The sequence below is a fragment of the Notamacropus eugenii genome, chromosome 3, assembly GCF_028372415.1.
Source record: "Notamacropus eugenii isolate mMacEug1 chromosome 3, mMacEug1.pri_v2, whole genome shotgun sequence".
NCBI classification, from domain to species: domain Eukaryota; kingdom Metazoa; phylum Chordata; class Mammalia; order Diprotodontia; family Macropodidae; genus Notamacropus; species Notamacropus eugenii.
In genome coordinates, this window is record NC_092874.1 from 262,778,033 (window position 1) to 262,797,880 (window position 19,848).

Here is a 19,848-nt window from a genome sequence, read left to right on the forward strand (position 1 = left end):
AAGGGCTATGAAAAGGAAAAGATCACAGATGTTCAGCATCAGAATGAAGCCTGAATTTCTTATACTGAAGAACACAAAAATTTAAAGGAACACTGAAATGTCTTATTATCAAATGCCCAAGAATATTGTGTCAACTTATGTGCCTTTCACAAGAGCAATATATTTTTTTGTACTGGAAAACTTTTCATTGTTAGGTGGAGTGGGATAGCTAGATACAGTTTAGATGATTCCAATTTTGTTGCAACATCTAAAACATCATAGTCTGGAGCAAGTCAGACATAAACCTTCTTCTCTCCATCAGGCTGGATCAGTGTGTTGACGTTGGTCACGTCCATGTCATACAGCTTCTTTACCACCTGCTTGATCTGATGTTTGTTGGCCTTGATGTCCACAATGAAGATTAGGGTGCTGTTGTCCTCAATCTTCCTCATAGCAAACTCAGTGGTCAAGGGAAACTTAATGCTGGCATAGTGATGAAGCTTGTCTCTCTGAGGGGTACTTCTCTGTGGGTATTTGGGCTGCCTTCTTGGGTCACTGGAAGGTGAGGGATATTTAGATCTGCTTCTTTTTGTGGCTATGGACAACCTTCAATGCCACTTTCTTGGCCTTCAAGACCTTGGACTTGGCTTCTGTCTTGGAGGGAGAGGGTTGGGGAGAAGGGACAAAGGCTTCCTTTTTTATCTTTGGAGCCATCTTAGGGGAGAGGGTCATAGGAGCAATATTTATGAGGTAGGTTTTTGAAATTTACAAAGTAAAGATTGAAATAGACAATAGTTCTGGCAACTAAAAGAAAAAAGTGTGATGGATCTGGCAAAGTCAGGCAGCAGGTGATAGAGGTTATCAGATGAATCCAAATAAGCAGATAAAGTCTCAATAAATCTGATTAAAAAAGGAGTAATTGAGCAAAAGTGCCAAATTATGTGTCACCTGCCTTGGTATGTACTTATATATGAAAGAAGAAAGTTTTAATGCATTTATTCTATTGAAGGTAGATTATTAGTTTGTTAAATTTGATTTGACAAACATTTAAGAAATGCCTATGATGTGTTGTGCATTATACTAGGCTCAGGGTATCATAAGACAAAAACCAGAGTCTGGAGTGTCTCAAATAGCTTATGTATTGTTAAAGAAAAACATCTACATAGAGAATTAAACACAATATTTGTATGAAGCACTTTCTAGGGGAATGTCAGTAGCAGCTGCGTAGGAGGGATAGGTTTTCTGTAGGAGGTGATAGTTAAACTGAATTTTGAGGGAAGCTTCTAAGAAGTGGAAGTGAGGAATCAATATATTTCAAGCATAGGAACAGTGATTGGAAGGAACTGAAATAGGTTAGGAAATGGAGAGGGGTGAAGATAGTTCTATTTTAGAAATGCTAAGTTTGAGATGCTGACATTATACCCAGTTGGAGATGTCTACTGAGTATATGGTGATGTAAAACTTGAGGAGAGAGACTGAGGCTGAATATCCAGATCTAGGAGTCATTTGCATAAAAATGATAGTTGAACTCATGGGAGCTGAGATCTCTAAGAACAAAAAGTTTAGAGAGAAAAGGGAATAGGACCTAGGACAGATCCTTGTAGTACACCCACAAAGAGAAGGTAAGTGTGGTTGGGCAGATAGGAAGATAACCAGGAGAGAACAATGCCAAGAAAATCCAGGGCGAAGAGGGTGTTTAGGAGTTTGGGGACAGGCGGAAGACATAAGTTATTTCACACTAGGAAGGGAGATATTTATGATCCAAAACTTTAGAACTCACTCTGAAATCTGTCTCTTAAGTTATTATAAACAACATACTATTAATCATCTTATAAATAAAAACATTAAAGTTAATGTAATTTTTAGATTATATGTTTTTATAATTACTTCTTACTGTTTAATCCTAGAATTTCACAGCAGCACATAAGATGCCCAAAATATTTTCTCTTCCACTTATTTAAAATAAAAAAAAATATTGTGATTGTTAACTTCATTTTCCTCTCTCCTCTCCAAGAAATTAAAGATGTTACTTAGTCACAAATTGTTAGTGGGTCCAGATTTAAGATTTAGTGACTTCCTGAAAGCATTTATAGTATGTATTGCAGCTTTTAAAAATAAATTTTCCTTCCTGTGGCTCTATCAGCACCAACATTTCATTCTGGGTCACACCTACAAGCTTTCCAGGAAAGACCACACAGAGCATTCCTGCTCTGTGTCTAATCCTGCTCTATGTCTATATGCCATATTCACGGGGGACTAGCACCTCTGGTGTCAGGGCTTACCAAGCCATTTTCAGGACTGCTCATCCACTTTGGTATCCACCTATCACCCAATTCTCAGCCGGGGCTCCAAGAAGCTGTAGCATACACAGCTGTCATACCCCAGTAAAAGTGTCTCCACAGGCTAGTGAAAGCAAGTTGAGGTTAACTGACAAACCTCAAACCCATTGGTGAGTTGGAGAAATGTCTCGAAAAGACTTCCCTGGGGCAATGGGCAGATGAGAATAAATTGTTCCAGTGGCCATGAGGGAAGCTGAAGCAGGCTCTGTGGAGTACTTAGAGCTTGGTCAGACATTGAGGAGGCTAAGATCATCCACTGTATCCCACGCTATTGCTAACCATCCTGACTTTTATCTTGCCACCAAGCTTCAATGACTGGAAAAGAGAATGAGACTGGTGACTTTGTACAACCATGCCTCACTTAAATCCAATTCATGCACAAGTCAAGATATGACCCATTAGTCACTATTTTACCCTAATATTGCAATGTCATTCATCCTCCATGCAAATGAAAGAAAAAGACAATAAACACCCTCAACAGGTTAGGACTCAAAGGAGAAAAGAAAAAACAAATCTCCTTCCTTTCAATAGAGAACTAAGATAGCACAAGTGTGTGATGTGGCTTACGTTGCCAAATGAAGTCACTCTACTAGTTGGTTTTGCTTAAGTGTTTTTTTTTTCTTCTGGAAGGTAAGGCTCACTGACAATGCCAGCAGACGGTGTCCTATAGTCAGAAATGACTGAAAAAAATAAAAAGTAGCAAAAAATAAAAGCAGTAATATCAAAATATGTATACTGAAATAAAGTCAAATGAGTCTATAAGAGCACACCAGGGAGCATGCACAGAAAACTTCTTTGGAAATTTCCAGGGATTCCAAGGACATTGATTGGGCATTTGTGCATGCCAGGCAGTGACCCAGTGCTGGAAGAACATGATATTTTAGAATGCTGTGGCAAAAACCAGAGTGGTTCCTTGGTCTTGCCCTACCCCTATGACAGCAGCAGAGGACCAAGTCTTTTAAAAGAAGACTGCAACTCTACTGTGTGACAAATAGAGCTCCTCCATAAGGAGATGGAGAATTCCCTCCATGCTCCTAACCCCAACTGGAGAACAGAAACAACCAGGGCTAGCCTAGCCTTTTCCCCTTTGTGTTTCCATGTCTTAAGAAGAAATCTTGTGAGTTTAAAAGGGTCAATATTTTAACATGAAGCAGAACCAGTTGGGGTTGGGCTTGGAGTGGGAGGAGCAGGGTAGACTGATGACAAGGAAATATGCTGCATCATAGAGAACAGCCACCAGAAAGATTAAGCTGGGCTGCTCAGCCAAGGTGAAAGTTTATTAGTCTGACTGGCAGCATCACAAAACTGTTTTATGTTCTAAAATATTAATAAATTAAATTTTAATATTTAAATAATTATTTAAATGAATAATTAAATTTTAACCATCCAACCAATTGCAACCCATCATCATAAATCAAGTTTCTGAGTCCTATTAATTTTGATAATTCTGTTAATGCTTGACATGGTTCATCGATGTTTAATATTTATTTCCATGGGGGAATACTTGATTCAAATTGCAAACTGGGTCCTTTTCTCCCTCTCTTGTGTGCCCTAGAAATGAGTAATTGCTTTTATCATAATTAACATCATCCTGAGAAACAGGAATTTGTTAATAAGTCAATGATGGTAGGAATGGGGAAACTAAGACCCTTAGTTTGAGTTCAGGCTTCCCAGAAGTAAACCTAGTCCACAATCCACCATGGTCTAGCAGCCTCCTCACCCTGGAAGATCCCTCCATTTCTGTGATATCTTTCTCTGATTGTCCAGTTCTTCCCAGAAACTCCATTTTAAGTACAGTGATCAGGTCATCTAAGGTCACTCCTTCATTCTTCTTTCATCTCTGCTCCAGACTTTCCAGATTTCTTTCCCTCCCCCACACACCAGTTTGTTATCTTTATCCATTAGCATGTAAGCTCCTTCAGGGCAAGGAGTGTCTATCTTTTCACTTCTTTTTGTAGATTTTGTACAGTATTTAGCACATACCTGGCACATAGTAAGCACTTAATAAATTCTTGTTGACTTGTTGACAATAGTTGGGTACAGGACAAGAAGAGATATAGGACTCTCATTTTTGTAGGCTCAGACAGGCAGTGTTTCAGTGCTAGAACTTAATGCATGTACAAATGTACACACATAGATCATGTATAAACATCACTTCCCTGCCTCTGTCTACCATGATTAACATTTCTTCTCTTGTCTTAGTCAAAATTGTCCAAGGGAATTTAAAGAAATCCAGGAATGGTAATATAAAGATGTCATGTAGTATAGATTTGGAGTGAGGAAGAGTCAACTTCCAATCCTGCCTGAGCTGTGTGACTTGGGAGAAGCCACTTAATATATCTGCAGATTATGGGGTTGGAGCCAATGACCTCCAAGGTCCCTTCAAAATTCTAACAGAATCACAAATTTAGAGTTTTGAAATGACTTCGGAGGTCATTGGCTCCAACCCTATAATCTACAGATATTGAAATGGAGGGTTAAGTGGCTTATCCCAAGTCACACAGCTAAGACAGAATTTGAAGTTGACTCATTTAAAGGGACATGAATGATATACTGTACTCTACTTTTGTTCTGCAAACAGTTTTCCATTAGTTTCATAATATTTTGGAGAGGTCATTTCTTATTCTATCATAATACAGAATTGTTGGTCCCAATGTTTGAACAAATTGGAAACAGCTGCCCCTGGTGATTGACTGAGCCACTACAGAGTGCCTTCTTGGTATGCAGCCTCTTACTGATGTTACATCATCATGGGGGTATGACACCCATGGAGCCATTGCCATTGCTGTCATAATTGGCATGAACACATGACTGACTCCTTCAAGTTCACTTGCAGCTGGCAGCTGCTCCTTTCCCCCCTAACAACTAGAGGGCTCAGCTGCTCCCACCATCACCTGATTTGTTTATATTGAAAAGGGATTCTCCCTCTATTGGATCTGAGGTCATGCCATTGCCCTCAGTGATCATTTCCTCTTCTTGGTAAGTGGTGGCCTCATTACTATGTCCCACCCTAAACATCATAATGTGATCTTTGATGGGTTTCAGAGAACTGGATTTGGAATACTAATTAAAAGCCAGTCTGTCATGCAGTAGAAAGTAGACTGCAGATAATAAATCTGGAAAGGACTGGAAAGGAGGTTGCTACTAGCTGAAGTTATAACACCCCAAGAGAGACAGGAGGTAGCATGTGCCAGTTAAGTCAAACCATCATCCCTACCTTAAGTGCCATCTCTTCTCAGGTAGCTATGGACCTTAAACCCATGATGTCTAGAAATAATAGTGACCCACAGACCAATGATCTTACTTCCAGCCCAAGCCTCACAGCTATCACTGAGGGAAAAAAATCCATGTGGAGGGACCAACTTCTTTTGTTATCAACAATACCCAGTGAACAATTACTACCAATGGGAAGGGAAGCTCAAGAGGCCTAAAAGTGACAACCTCCTCTCCACTTAAGACCACTGGTTCTGTTCCCAACTTAGTCTCTGTAACTGTCATCCTAGGAAGCAAACCTTGTGAAGATAGGATATAGCAACTATTTCTGAGGGATGTTGTAGCTTCTACTTCCTCAGTGGCCACTGATACTGAAGCAGAAAGTTTCTTGCCACCAAAGCCTTGGTACTATGGTTCACCATCAAAAATGCGTATGGTTTTATCACTGAAAAGGACATTAAGGACACCATCTATCTTGCCACTATACCCTAAGGACCATGGGACCTGTCCATCTGACTTGCAGCTGAAAGCTCTTATATGTGGTTTCCTGTATATATGTCATCCTCCCAGAGAACCTTGGTTCAAATTTGGATCTGACACTTGCTACCTATTCAGGAATGTGTAGTAAACAATTAACAACTTGTTTTCTGGGAGTAAACTATACACAAGACACTTTTTTGTTAATTTGCATTAGTGACAGTTTCCCCATTGCTTTCTTAAGTCTAGACAATCAACAAATCAATAAATCCTCAACTTGTAGCATTTGTAGATTTCTGAGGTTTAAATGCTCACATGGAAAATTTAACAATAGGTTTTCTCAAGTCAGTACAAGCTAGCTGTAATACACTATTTGACTTTGGGTAAATCACTTAACCTCCCTTAGCCTCAGTCTTCTCATCTGCAAAATGAGAAAATTGGATTAGATGGCCATCTCTAGATCTATAATACCAAGTCATTCACCTCATTGGAACCTATTTTGCTCAACTTCTAAACTAGAGGGTTGGACTAAATCCTCTCTGAAGTCTTATAATCTCTCTTTCCTAAACTAGAACATTCATTCTACAACATTCTGGTATTTAGAAATATTAGAATGCCGCAGTCTGAAAACTTAAAAGTATGAGAAGACCAAAGATCTCTCATTCTATTCAAGGCCATATCATTTATAAAAACCTGGTTACTGGATGTCAACTTAGTATTAGCTCAATATCCTGATAGATTTTCCCCCCTAATTTCCTGTGTTTATAGGAAATTCAAAAGTGTTATGGTCTAGTACAATCTTTTACCCATCTGTCATTGTGTGGATTCCATGGCTAGCATTAGGAAATTCTCTGCTTAGGACCAAAATTTAAAAATCACTAGACATAGTATTCATTTGTCAAATGTTCTACAAAATCATCTGTTCTCTATTTCATCCATACTCTTGGCTTCAAGGAAGTGGGTCTTCAGATTCAATGTGCTATTAGAATAAATTCAATTATATGCCATCTCTTATGTATACTGCAAATGTATTCATGCCCCAAATCTAGTTCTGCAGAAGTGAGGGATGGATCAAAAAGCGAAACTAGCTAACACATATTGTGTATGTAAACCTGACCAGGGTTATCTGATCAATTTTCCATTTTGGAAGCATAAAACTTGGACCGAGTGAAAGTAAACATGATGGAAAAGAGTGCTTTGAATCTTCAGATTCATTTTCTATCAGCAAGGGAACCTGAAAAATGTCAACTCCATCACTAGCAAAACAGTGCCTTAGGCTCCCTCTGCTGGCTATGTATCAACCTAGAATTATTTATAATGCTATTTTTACTGTTCCAAAGAAATTAATATTAAAAACTTTTTTCTTCCATAATAGAGTTTGATCTGCAATGGAAATGCAAAAAGAAGTAACCTATTTCAGGATGGAAAAATGCAAACATTATGATCTTGGGCTACCATTGAGAGAGAGGCATATCTTATAAGAGTAAAGAAGCATCAGACTACAACTAATATTTAGGGTTTGCGTAATATTTTCTAAATATTATCTGATGTTATCTTCACAATAACTCTGGGAAGGTGAGGTCATTTTACCTCCATTCTATAGATGGAAAAAAAATGAGGCAGATAAAGGTTAAGTGACTTTCCTTAAGGTATCACAGCTAAGCATTTTCTGAGGCAAGATTTAAACTCAGGACTTCCTGACTTGGTTTCTTCCTACTGCACTACCAAGAGTGTTATGTTCAGTTTAAGGCACATAGTTTAAGGAAAGACACTGATAAGCCGGAAACTATGCTAAGGAGAGCAAGTAGGATAGTGAAGGATCTTGAGTCCAGGTCATGTTGAGGAAATGGTTAAAGGAATCATACCTTTTACATATTTTATTGTTTTTTAATTATAGATGAAAATAATTTTTAACACTTTTTTATTTTAAGTTCTAAATTCTCTTTCCTCCTCCTTCCCTTCTCCCTTCCTTGAGAAAGGAAGCAATTTTCTATAGAATATGCATGTGCAGTTATACAAAATATATTTCCATATTAGCCATATAATGAAAGAAAATACAGACAAAAAAAAAGGAAGAAAAATAAAGTTTCAAAAAGTATGCTTCAAACTGCATTCAGATTCCATTTGTTCTTTCTCTAGAGCTGGATATTATTCTTTATAAGTCCTTGGAATTGTCTGAGATTATTGTATTACTGAGAATCATTGTCATTCACAATTGATCATTGTACGATATTATTTTACGCTGTATGGTGCCCTCCCGGTTCTGCTTTCTTCACTTTTCATGGATTCATATAAGTTTTCCCAGATTTTTCTGAAACCATATTGCTTGTCATTTCTTATAACACAATTATATTCTATCACAATCATATGGCACAACTTTTTTCATACATTCCCCAAATGATAGGCATCCCCTTAATTTCCAATGCTTTGACACCAGAAAAAAGAGCTCCTCTAAATATTTTTGAACATATTAGTCCTTTTTCATGTTGCTATTGTGTTTTTTTGTTTTATCTCTTTGGGATACAGACCTAATAGTGGCATTGCTGGGTCAAAAGGTATGCAAAGTTTTATAAGCCTTTGGCATTGTTCCAAATTGCTATCCCAAATGACTGGGTCATTTAACAACTCCGTCAATAGTACATTACTGAGGGGGAATTATTCTGGAAAAGAAAAGACTCAAGCGAGACATTAATAGCTGTCTTCTAGTATTTGATGTCTTGTCATGTGATGGGAAAGATTAGGCTTATTCTGTTTGACCCCAGAGGACAGAAACAGAAACAATAGGTAGAACTTGAAAAGAGAAATATTTAGGATTGCAGTAACTATTACTGCTATGCAATAATGACTTCAAATCCAGCTTCAGATAATTATTAGCTGTGTGTCCCTGGGCAGGTCATTTAACTTCTATTTAAGTTCCTCAATTGTAAAATGGGGACAATAATTTCACTTACCTTACAAGGTTGCTATGAATATCAAATGAGATAATATTTGTGAAGCCCTTAGTACAGTGTCTGGTGTATAGTAGACGCTATATAAATGCTTAATCCCCTCCCTTTCCCCTCTATATAAAAGTAGAATGAGTTGTCTGGAGAGATAGTGAGTTCTCCCTCATTTGAAAGATTCAAGGAAGGTGAACTGTGTTATAATGGGGAATTCCATTTGGTTAGGGTTGGATTAGATGCTCACTGAGGACCCTTCTAATGATCAATCATTAAACATTTATTAAGCACCTACTATTTGCCAGGAACTGGAGATACATAAAGAGGCAAAAGACAGTCTCTGCCCTCAAAGAGATAATGATTTAATTTAATCTCACTTCAGACACTTGACACTCACTATCTGTGTGACTTTGAGCAAGTCACTTAACCCCAATTGCTTCATCCTGAGTCATCCTGATCCAGGATGACTATCCAGTCATCCTGATGAATATCTGGTCACTGAATTCAGATGACTCTGGAGGAGAAGTGAGGCTGGTGACCTGCAGTGCCCTCCCTCACTCAAAACCAAGTCAAGTGCAAGTCATGTCATCATTTCTCTGATGGCATGGTCTTCTTCGGCAACGAAGGAAGAACACACAGAATGACTTAATGGGGTAGACAACTATGAAATTCTATGATACTGTGACAGCACACAAAATTAAGTTAAAGTACTCAATGAAGGTTCTTTTATTAAAATAATTTTAATGGAATGTATTTTTTTCCTCTCCTTGTCATGAACAGTCCCCTAGTAAGGAGCTTCCCAGTGCTTGACCAGACTGGCTGGTTCCTGGAAAGTATACTTAGCTTGTTGCTGAGAGCACACTCAAATTTCTATCAGCATGGAAGAATCAAGTTTGATCCACCTTTAAGAATCCAGGGTCATCTCTGACCAAGAAGAATAATGGGAATAAGGCCAAAATATATAATACTCATGATTAGCTTTCCTTAAAACAATCACTGTGCATATCTGAATTTAATTCTGAATTTAATCTCTTTTAGAAAGGGAAGAGAAAAATCATCTTGTCATCTCATTCCCCAGTTGATTCCCTGGCACTGGCCATCTCTAAAACTCCTAGCAACTAAGCATTTCCTACGTAGCGCTATAAGGTATCACTATTGCAAGGGTATGGTAAAATGGATTGGTTTGCATGGAGCCCTCTTTGCAAGGCCAACATGGGACCTCATTGTTAGGTAGTGATTCAAGTTAGACCACTGTCAAAAGGAAAGATCATTTAATCAAATGGTGCTTAGAAAGATCTATGGTTCACATAGTTTGATGGTAATAATACTTTTAGAGCTCTCCAAGGTTTGCAGAGTGCTCTTGTATACATTATTCCATGTGATCCTCATGTCATCCCTGTGAGACAAGTACTCCTGGTAAGATTATTCCCATTTTGCAGATGAAGAAGGTAAAACTCAAAGTGGATAAACTATTTCCCATGGTTACATAGCTCGTACCGTCAGAAGCAGGGTTTGAACTCAGCTGTCCCTAACACCAGAGACAGCTCCTTTCCATGACTCCATGCTCATAGGTATAGGAAAGCACTTTGTAAGACCATAAAACCCTGCATTAAAGTGAGTTATTATGTGTCTTCTACCCACCAATACATATCTTAAGCAATCCAAACCTTTACAGTTATATTTTTGTCCATATCTTTCTGCAGATTCTCCAAAGAGAACCTGCCCAGTGCACAAAGACCTTCCTCCTGTTCTTTCAGTGTTCATGGATATCACAGTATAGCACTTAATCTATCTCTCTGTTTTCCCTTGGACTAGAGAATTGTGGTCTTTCTGGATGCCCCTCGTAAAAGCTTCTGACTAATACTAGGACTTGTCCATAGTCTATATAGTCTATATGCTCTTAATCTAGTCCTTACATGTACACCTTTAAAAAAATAGCAGTTGTCTAACACTATGTACCAAGCACTATACTAAATGTTTGTTTTGATCCTCATAAAAGCTTTGGGAGGCAGGTGCTATTACTATCCCCATTTTACAGATGAGGAAACTGAGGCAAAGAGGACTTAAGCAACTTGTACAGGGTCACACAGCTAGTGTCTGAGCTTAGATGGGACCTTGTCTTCCTGTCTCAATGCTTCTCCTTCTATTCATTACTCCATCTAGCTGCCATCAGTTAATGCTAGTGATCTCTGATATGTTTTTCCAACTAGCTCAACATTAATTCGTAATCTTGTAAACTACACAGTCTGAGTCTTATAAGTCATGTCAACAGGCATTTATAACAGGCTTACTTTGTGTCAGGCACTGCACTAAATGCTAGGAATACAAATAAAGGCAAAAGTCTCTACCCTCAAGGAGCTAATGGGGGAAGACAACACGTAAATAGTCACTGAAAACTAAGGTTGGAGGAAGTGAGGAAAAGAGAAAGAAGTCCTGAAAGTCAGAAATGGAGTCCAGAAAAGAAGGAAAGATTGAAGTGGCTGCTCTAGGCAGGCTCTGTAAAATGAAAGTTCTAGGAGGAATTGACTGATCAAAAAAATGGATGGAAGGATCTTCCAGGCTGAGAAAATAGCTAAGATCAAGTCATCTCCCAGGATGAGAAAGAGAGTTCTGGAGCATAAGGAGCTAAGTGGAGAAAGCAGAGAAGGAAAGAACATGGTTGGACTGGGTAATTTCCTAGAACAGAGGTTCCAGGAGGGGTTCACTAATCTGAGAAAGGAACTGTAAGGGCAGAGAGATCTTCTAGGGTGAAAAAGCTCTGAGGTTCATGTCATACAAGGGTCCACATCAAATTGTTACATTCGCTATTGTTGCAGGAATTCTGGAGGATATACAGAAGGTAATTCCAGGATTTTGCCATGAACTGTGGTCCATATCGTTCATTAATCTAACACTCGATGATATGCTAAGCTCCATGCTAGGTGAAGGGGATACAAAGAGAAAAACAAAGCAATCCTTAACTCCTGAGGAGTTCACATGTCATTGGTAAGAGACCGGCAACCAGGATGAATTTTCCAGCTCCTGGGCAGACCTACAAATAATCAAGAAGATGAAGAAATAGTTCTGGATAACTGGATGGAAAGCCTATACTGGTGGTCCATTGGTGCACAGTAGAGATGAATAATGAACTGAATTGGAGAGGAATAAGAAATAGGGCAGGATTGCCTTTGGAAAATTACACAGACCCCAAGATCCTGTCTAAAACAAAGATCTGTCTTTTCAACAACATTCTTCTGATACTGCATAGCTATGAAATATCACATTCCCTAATGAATTAAAACTTAAGGTCACCAAGAGGGCAATGGAGAAGTACATAGTAGGCATGAATAGGACTTAAAGAATCAACAGGAGAAATACTGTAAAGAATATCATCAGAGAGAACTATGATCAGAAAAAGAGATGGGTTGGTGATGTACTAAGCGTGAGGGATAACCAATGGATGGTCCATATTTTCCACTGATGTCCACATAATATCAAGAGACACAAGGACAGACACCATCCATGGACATTTGGTGTACCATCTGTAAAGGGTCTATGAATTGACATGGACTAGAGTCTCACAGGATGAGAAAGTGTGGATGAGTTGGGATCTGAATCTCTTGGAGGAAATGCACCCTTTGATGAGAACACAGAGTCATAAAACTAGGTAAGAAGGAAGATCACAACAGATTGAAAGTTGGGATCAGAACAATTCTCTAACGGTCCTGCCATTGTGTATATAGAAACAATTCAAGGTTAACTCAATCTGTTGAGCAAATCACATAACCAGTTGGCTACTTAGGTTCCTCTTCAGTAGAGTGGGCATGGAATGGGTTGAACTACTTGATTCAATAGGTAGTCCCAAGCATCTAATGAGATAATTCATTTAAATTACTCTGTAACCTTCAATTACTGTGAAAATGTAAGTGTTTTTTTTTTACAATTACTCAATTCAACTGCTAAAAGGTGTATTACTAGTCCAAGACTAATTCTACCTGTCACTTCAATCAACTAAAATGTTATAAAAAAAAAAAAAAGACGTGTGAAGATGTAGGTTAAGTGTAAGTACTGAGAAAACACTTGCACAGATTGGTGGATTTTTTAAACCTATCTGAAAATGATATATTATAATTAAATGGTCACACATTCCCCTAATTTAGTCAGTAAATATTTATAAAAGATCTGAATGATAGCCCTTTTGTGCAATTAATGTGGTCATGGAAAAACCTCCTCTACCTTGAAGAGTAAATGGAAAAAAAATGTTCTTTTCATAGCAACACTTTTTCATTGTTTCTGTCAGTGACATTATTAGTTATTTTAAGTGCATATAATTGAATGTTTAAGTTAAAGAGGGCACTTTTACAGGATCAGCACTAAAAGAAAATTAGGACATCACAGCTGCAATCATCCAGCTGCAGTGCCTTATTTTTTTGGCTCTCATTTCTGGTGCTGTGATATCACAGAGTACAAATGTGTTTTCTCATGTCATTTTAGAAATAAACAAAAAAATTATGACCTTAAAACTCATTTTCTTTTGTGGGGGAAAGAGAGATAGATCCTAGAATACATATACTGGGCACAGAGTAGGCCATACATTCATGCTGAAGCAGATATAATGCAGTGTGTGTTATACTGGATAGAGTATTGGGAGTCTGGGCTTCTGGTTTTTGGTTGATTTTCCCAGATCTGTCATTCACTAGCTATGTGATCTTAACCAAGTCAAAACAACTTCATTTTCTAATTTTTAAAATAAGAAGTCGAACTAGATAATTCCCAAGGTTTCTTCTCACCCACGTAACCTCCAACATTCCATAGTTAATAATGAAAGAAATGTTCCATAGAAAATCTTATGTGAAAACATATTAAAATGTTGACCAAAAATATCCAACTCTATCTATCCAGTGTCATTGCTTATTAGCAAACTGACTACAGTGGATAGAGAGTGGAGCGTGAAGTCAGGGAGACCTGAGTACGAAAATCAGACATTTACTAGCTGTGTGACCTGGACAAGCCATTTAACCTCTCTCTGTCTCAGTTCCCTTAACTGTAAAATGGAGATAATAATAGTACCTCTCTTCTAGGACTGCTGTGAGGGTCTCAGGGAGAGAACAGTGCCTGGAACATAGTAGGCATTCATTAAATGCTTTTTCCCTCTCCTCTTCCCTTCCCACTGTGTATCTCCAGAATTTTACATAGTGCCTTACATAGTATTAGATATAGGGACTAGACCTGTGATTTCATTATTATAAGAACCCTCCAAGTAAAGAAAATCACTCTATCAATGCAGGTGGGCACCTTTTCTGCAATTCAGTCTTAAGAAAACTGCCTATGTAGTTTTAGAAGGCTGCCCAGAGGGGTTAAGTTACTTGCCCTGGGTCATCCAGTCACTGTATCAGAGGGAGAACTTGAAACTTAGCAGAGTGCCTGGCACATTGCAGATGCTTAATAAATGTTTATTGATTATTGATTAATTGACTTCAAAGCCAACTCCCTTTATATGATGCCATGATGCCTAACATTGCCAAAACATAGTAGGCACTTCATAAATTCTTGTTGATGGATTTCATTTTAGTTGTTTTTCTTTAGGAGGGAAAATCTAGGCAATTGGGGTTAAATAACTTGCTCAAGGTCACACAGCTAGTAAGCGTCAAGTGTCTGAGGGCAGATTTGAACTCAGGTCCTCCTAACTCTAGAGCCAGTGCTCTTTTCAATGTCCCACTTAGCAGCTAGTTTCATATTCTTTAATTTCTTTAATTCATATTATTTTAATATATGTGTATGTAGATTTATATTTTATTAATAATATATTATACTTATATTCAATTATATATTTGTAGATACAGACTTATACAGACTTCTCTGACTTTTCCACCATACCCCCAGAAATTTGTTATTGGGAAAACTCCACCATCCTGCAAGATTTCCTCAGCCTTAGTTCTCCATTTCATCATCACCTTCTGTCCGTTTTCTTTTTCTTTCCCTCATGATGAAGTCCTAATAAAACTGTCCCTGGCCCCAATATTCTAACTTCCTTTGGGGCCTCACTGAAGAGTAGACATGTCCTGATTTATCCACACACTCTAGCTTTAACCACACTACAGGTCCCTACACTCAATCACAGACCTCACCAGAACAACAGGTGTGTCCTTGTGATGGAATGCTAACCACTGTCTCTAGCTAACCTCTGAACCAGATCCAACCCTCATGTTTAAACAGGTGCGTCCATACACTCAACCACAATTGCATCACCCATTTAGCCCAAGACAGGACCATAATACCTAACTATCCATCTTGACCAGTCAGGAGCACAATAGTTAGCCAATCAGAAAGCAGCAGGGATATTTGACCACTGAATAGCAGGGACTTCCACATAGTGCCTGTGCGGTAATAGTAAAGAACTAGAGTAAACTTATGACATAGAGAGGCTTATTATAATACCATCAACATACATAAATGCCACCCCCATGGGTTTTTCTTTATGCATTATGAACAATTGCTTTCACAGTTGTACCAAGTCTGGGACCCCTCCCCCATCTACCTGATACTTTAGCAAATCCCTCCTGCCTTTTTAATATTCATAATTCCTGTTGTGTAATCAGCATTATTACACTATAAAATTGCCTGTCTTTTCTTACTAAGTTGCTGGTTCCTCTTGGAACTCAGCCTGCTGGAGAGTGTCACTCTCAATAAATGCCTTTACTTGAATTGGAGGTGGTCTAAGTCTGAATTCTTTGCAATGGTCCCACTGCAACACACCATGAAACCACAACACTCCAATCCAAGAACTGGGAAAAATCATGTTAATCAGCACAAGTGCAAAAAAATCCTTCTAAACTTCTATATGACACTAAAACAAACATTCCCCCACCCCCTCCAAAAAAAAAACCCCAACACCCTGGTTTGCAGCTTTCAGAGAGGACAACCTGTCCATCCCTGAGCTGTGGTTTCTGCCCTTGTGTCTTCTCATTCAGCCATTCCCAGGCTCTGTATCATGTTGTGTTAGGATGGCATGAAAAAATGAATTGGAAAAAAAAAATCTATCCTATTAAGTCATCTCATAGTCCTACCACTGACAGGGATTATGGAGAATGTGATCAGGAAGTAGACTCTTCTTAGAACCCTAGGAAGAAAGGATTTGGGGAAACATGTCTTTTCTTTAAGACAGCATAAGAAAACCTGCTCCCTGAACTTTAGAAAGAATGTGGGTGTCTAGGAAATCAGATGTTGGTGCTAATTTGTACTTTGATCTGAAATGAGTGGAGAAGAGGAAAGGGAATAAAAGCCAAGGGGCACAGCTCAATCCCTCCATGCCCAACCTCCTCCTCACTTTCCAGAGTGGTTGGGTGAGACCGGAGGAAGGAGGACAGAGATCACTAGAGTTCATTTTTCTTGCTCCAGCCCGTCTGTGGGTGTGTCTACTGCTCCATTTCTGGTAAGCCTGCTCTTTGACCACTGCCAGGAGATGTTGAAGTCCAAAAATGGTAATAGAGCCATGAACTGTAAAACCTCTATTTAAGGAGGAAGTTGTCTTCACCAGTACAATGTAAACTTGTAAACAAAAGATTTTTTGATTGTTTACATTTGTATCACCAGTGTCTGTCATACAGTAAGCACTTAATAAATAATGATTGGTGAATGATTTTTTTCAGAATGTAACAAACTGTATATATGTGTAGAAGTGGTGTAGGGGGGGGAATTATTCCTTCCCTTCTCTCCAAAGCATTTACATTATCACTTAGAAGAGAAGCACATGGAAAGCTGCACTCTGTGGGCCAATTGGCCAAAGAGATCAGAACCTGAGAGCAGACTTTCCCCAGGGTCGGGACACCACCTCAAATTCAAAAGTTTAGAGACTAGAGAGATTCTAGAGAGAGATTTTCTCGACAACAGAGATCATCTTGAAGCTGAAAGGCCAACACCAAATCTTAGTGGGCAGAACTGGCAAGTTATTTTCTGGAATCATTTTTGATGGTGCAGATAAACCTTTGAGGTTGGAGTCAGGAAAGCCTAGGTCAAATCCAGTCTCACACACAACCCTGGGCAAGTCACTTAACTTCTGACTGTCTCAGCTTCCTCATTTATAAAATGGAAAAGATAATAGCACCTACCTCATGGAACCGATGTCAGGATCAGTATCTATGAAGCACTTAGAATAGTGCTTGGCATGTAGTAAATGTTTGCTAAATGCTCAGACAAATAAGTCCAGGGAAAGGGACACCTTTAGGAAGTCTAAGCTGAATGTCTGATGCATTTCTGCATCTGTTCATGGACTACCTGAGTCCTCTGTGTCTTATACATCGTCTCCGGTATTGAACATCCATACTGTACGAACGTCTCTGCAGGAGTTGGAGACTCTGTTACATACATTTGGGCTACATGAACACAATCTGTATCTAAACTTTATTTGGGATATTTCCCTATGTAATAAAGAGAGTAAACGACTGTCTTGAGAGCAGCGTCCCAGGATTAGTCCCAGTCTGTATGACCAGAGTCTTTGGAGTACCTTTAACTATATAATAAATAAAATACGTGCGAAATGAAATATAAAGTAACAATGTGGATTAGGGAGGGAGGATATGAAAAACCAGGAAAGGGTGAGGAAAGACCTAATATAATTCAAGCTAGACCGTGAAGGGAGACAAGGATTCTAAAAAGCCAAAAAGGGAAAGTTAGTTACTGATAAGTTATAGATAATGTCATAAACCATCTTCTTTTATGTGTTTTTTACAGACAAGGAAAAATTAGGATCTAAATGCAAATATACATATATCATTTCGTCTGTCCTCATCCACCACCCACCTCAATCCCTATCCTGTATTTTTTTCAATTTTTTAATTAATTAAATTTAATTAATTACTTAAACTCTCAGAAAAAAGAGACAGACAGAGACATAACCTTTGTGAAAATACGTAGTATTTATTGAGGTAATATGTGCCAGTCATTCAAAACAAATTCCCATGTTGGACATGGCCAAAAATATGTATCCCATTCTGTATATTTAGCACCTCACTTGTCTGTCAAGAGATGGGTGGCATTCTTCAATATCAAACCTGTGGAATCATGGTTTAACCCTATTTTTTCTTCAGTCTATGATATTTCTCTGGGTCATTTACTTTCATCCTCAAGAGAACTGCTCCCTGCAGAATTTCTGGGTTGTGGAATAAAACAGAGAAAACTTCTTTCATGATACTCCTTAGAACAACACACGATGTCACCCTTTCTTTATCTCTTATTGTTAAGAGAGAGAAAATTTACAAGCAGGCATCTTTGTGTGGCAGTGTAGAATAGACAATTTGTAAAACAGGTCTAGCCTTTCAGTAGAAAGGTCATTTTCTCTCTTTTTCAAACTCCAGAAAGGACATGTTCAGGTCAGACAAGCCTTTCACAATTTGTCTAGTCTTTGTTCAAAGAAAACATCTCTATCTGAGAGAAAGGATAAATGTCAACCCCTTCCTAGAAGAAAATGCTGTATTTTCCCCATGTTCCAATTAATCATCTTCTTGTAAAAGATTCATTAAAATCACAACGCAAAATTCTTTTGCTCAAAAAACTGCATATCTGGGTTGTTGGCCTCTACATGACCTCCATCCCCACTCACCCTAACATCCCTATTTGTCCCAATTTTTAGTTTCTGTGGGTGTGTATGTGTGCATGTATGTTTAAGGCTTTAACTATTTGGAAATTCTTATAGCAATAAATGTCATATTGAGAATTAATGATAATCTCCTTGAACAAAAATCAAATTCTTTTCTGAAAGCAGATTTCCTGTCTGGAGGATCTGAGAGAGGTGTTACCCTCTAAGGAACTAAGAGTTTCCAGAAGCATACTGCAAGGGTCCAAGTCAGTTTTTGGAAAGGAATACTGTAATTCTTTTGCCTCCTGGTTTTAGTTTAGTTAAAATAAACTTTAAAAATCTCAAGAGCTGATATTTAAGGTGTCCCCCATTTCTTCCAGCTTGCCTTAATTCTGAATTAATTGAGCGAAAAATTGATCATGTTTTGAATTTAGGGAAGCATTTATCATAGTTTAATTGGGAAATTCAGTCTAATGAGACAACTTCCCACATCTTGAAATTGCCCCTGCTCAACCAATCCTTTTCTAAAGGATTTGAAGGACGGATCATGGTTTCCTTTCAGCTCAAAGTTGAAAATGGTGGTGCACTATGGGGGGCAAGAGATGTATTCACATTGTCTTTTTTAATCAAGCCTCCCTACTTTACTAAGGTCCAGGCCATCCAACCTCCCAAATGTCTTCAGCTACTAAATTTAATTTACACAAGGATAAGATCTATCTTATTTAAACTTTATATCCCAATGCCTAGCATAGGGCAGACACTTCATAAAAATTCGCTTTTATGGCTGCTTTTGTTTGGGTTCTACTTTGTCCTTTCTCTAAAAGTGACCCTTTGAAGCAGAAGATTAGAATACTGTAAAGGACAATATAGTAACATCCATTTGATGATGATAAAGATTAAGATGCCAAAACTCCCCAAGCACCATAATGTTGAATGACCTTTTTCATAAATTATTTTGTATAAATTACAAGTATGTAAAAATAGAGCCATAATTGAGGGCAAATACCAGGAAAGAAAAAAAATGTGCCAAAGAAAACAGCATCAAAGCTGTCCTCCAATCAACTATTTCACAATAAAATAAGTTGGTTCTATGTGGTGGTTGATTGGGGGAGAGACATTCAAAGCCTCAGGACACAAAGCATCATGTAGGAAAAGACCCAGAGGCAAGAACTTCACTTTGGGAGAGGGGAAGATAGCCTTCAGCACAGACCCTCAAAAGACCATAAATTCATTTTCATTAGGGTAGAGAACAGTGTGGAAGCAGGCTATGACCTTGGGTATGGCTACTTAGGAAGAATTGGGGAAGAAAAGTGTCATTGGGTAAGATTTGTGTTTAAATATTAGTACT

At 38.3% G+C, this 19,848-nt stretch overlaps 1 protein-coding gene across 1 annotated transcript; it reads right to left on the bottom strand.

Moving 5' to 3' along the window:
• Positions 1–272: 272 nt before the first annotated feature.
• On the bottom strand, positions 273–17,293 carry LOC140532038 (large ribosomal subunit protein uL23-like). Its single transcript, XM_072650597.1, has 3 exons — positions 17,201–17,293; positions 15,562–15,671; positions 273–534 (listed from the first exon to the last, which is right to left on the bottom strand). The coding sequence occupies exons 1-3, from the start codon at positions 17,291–17,293 to the stop codon at positions 273–275; spliced, it is 465 nt and encodes a 154-aa protein (XP_072506698.1).
• Positions 17,294–19,848: the final 2,555 nt, after the last annotated feature.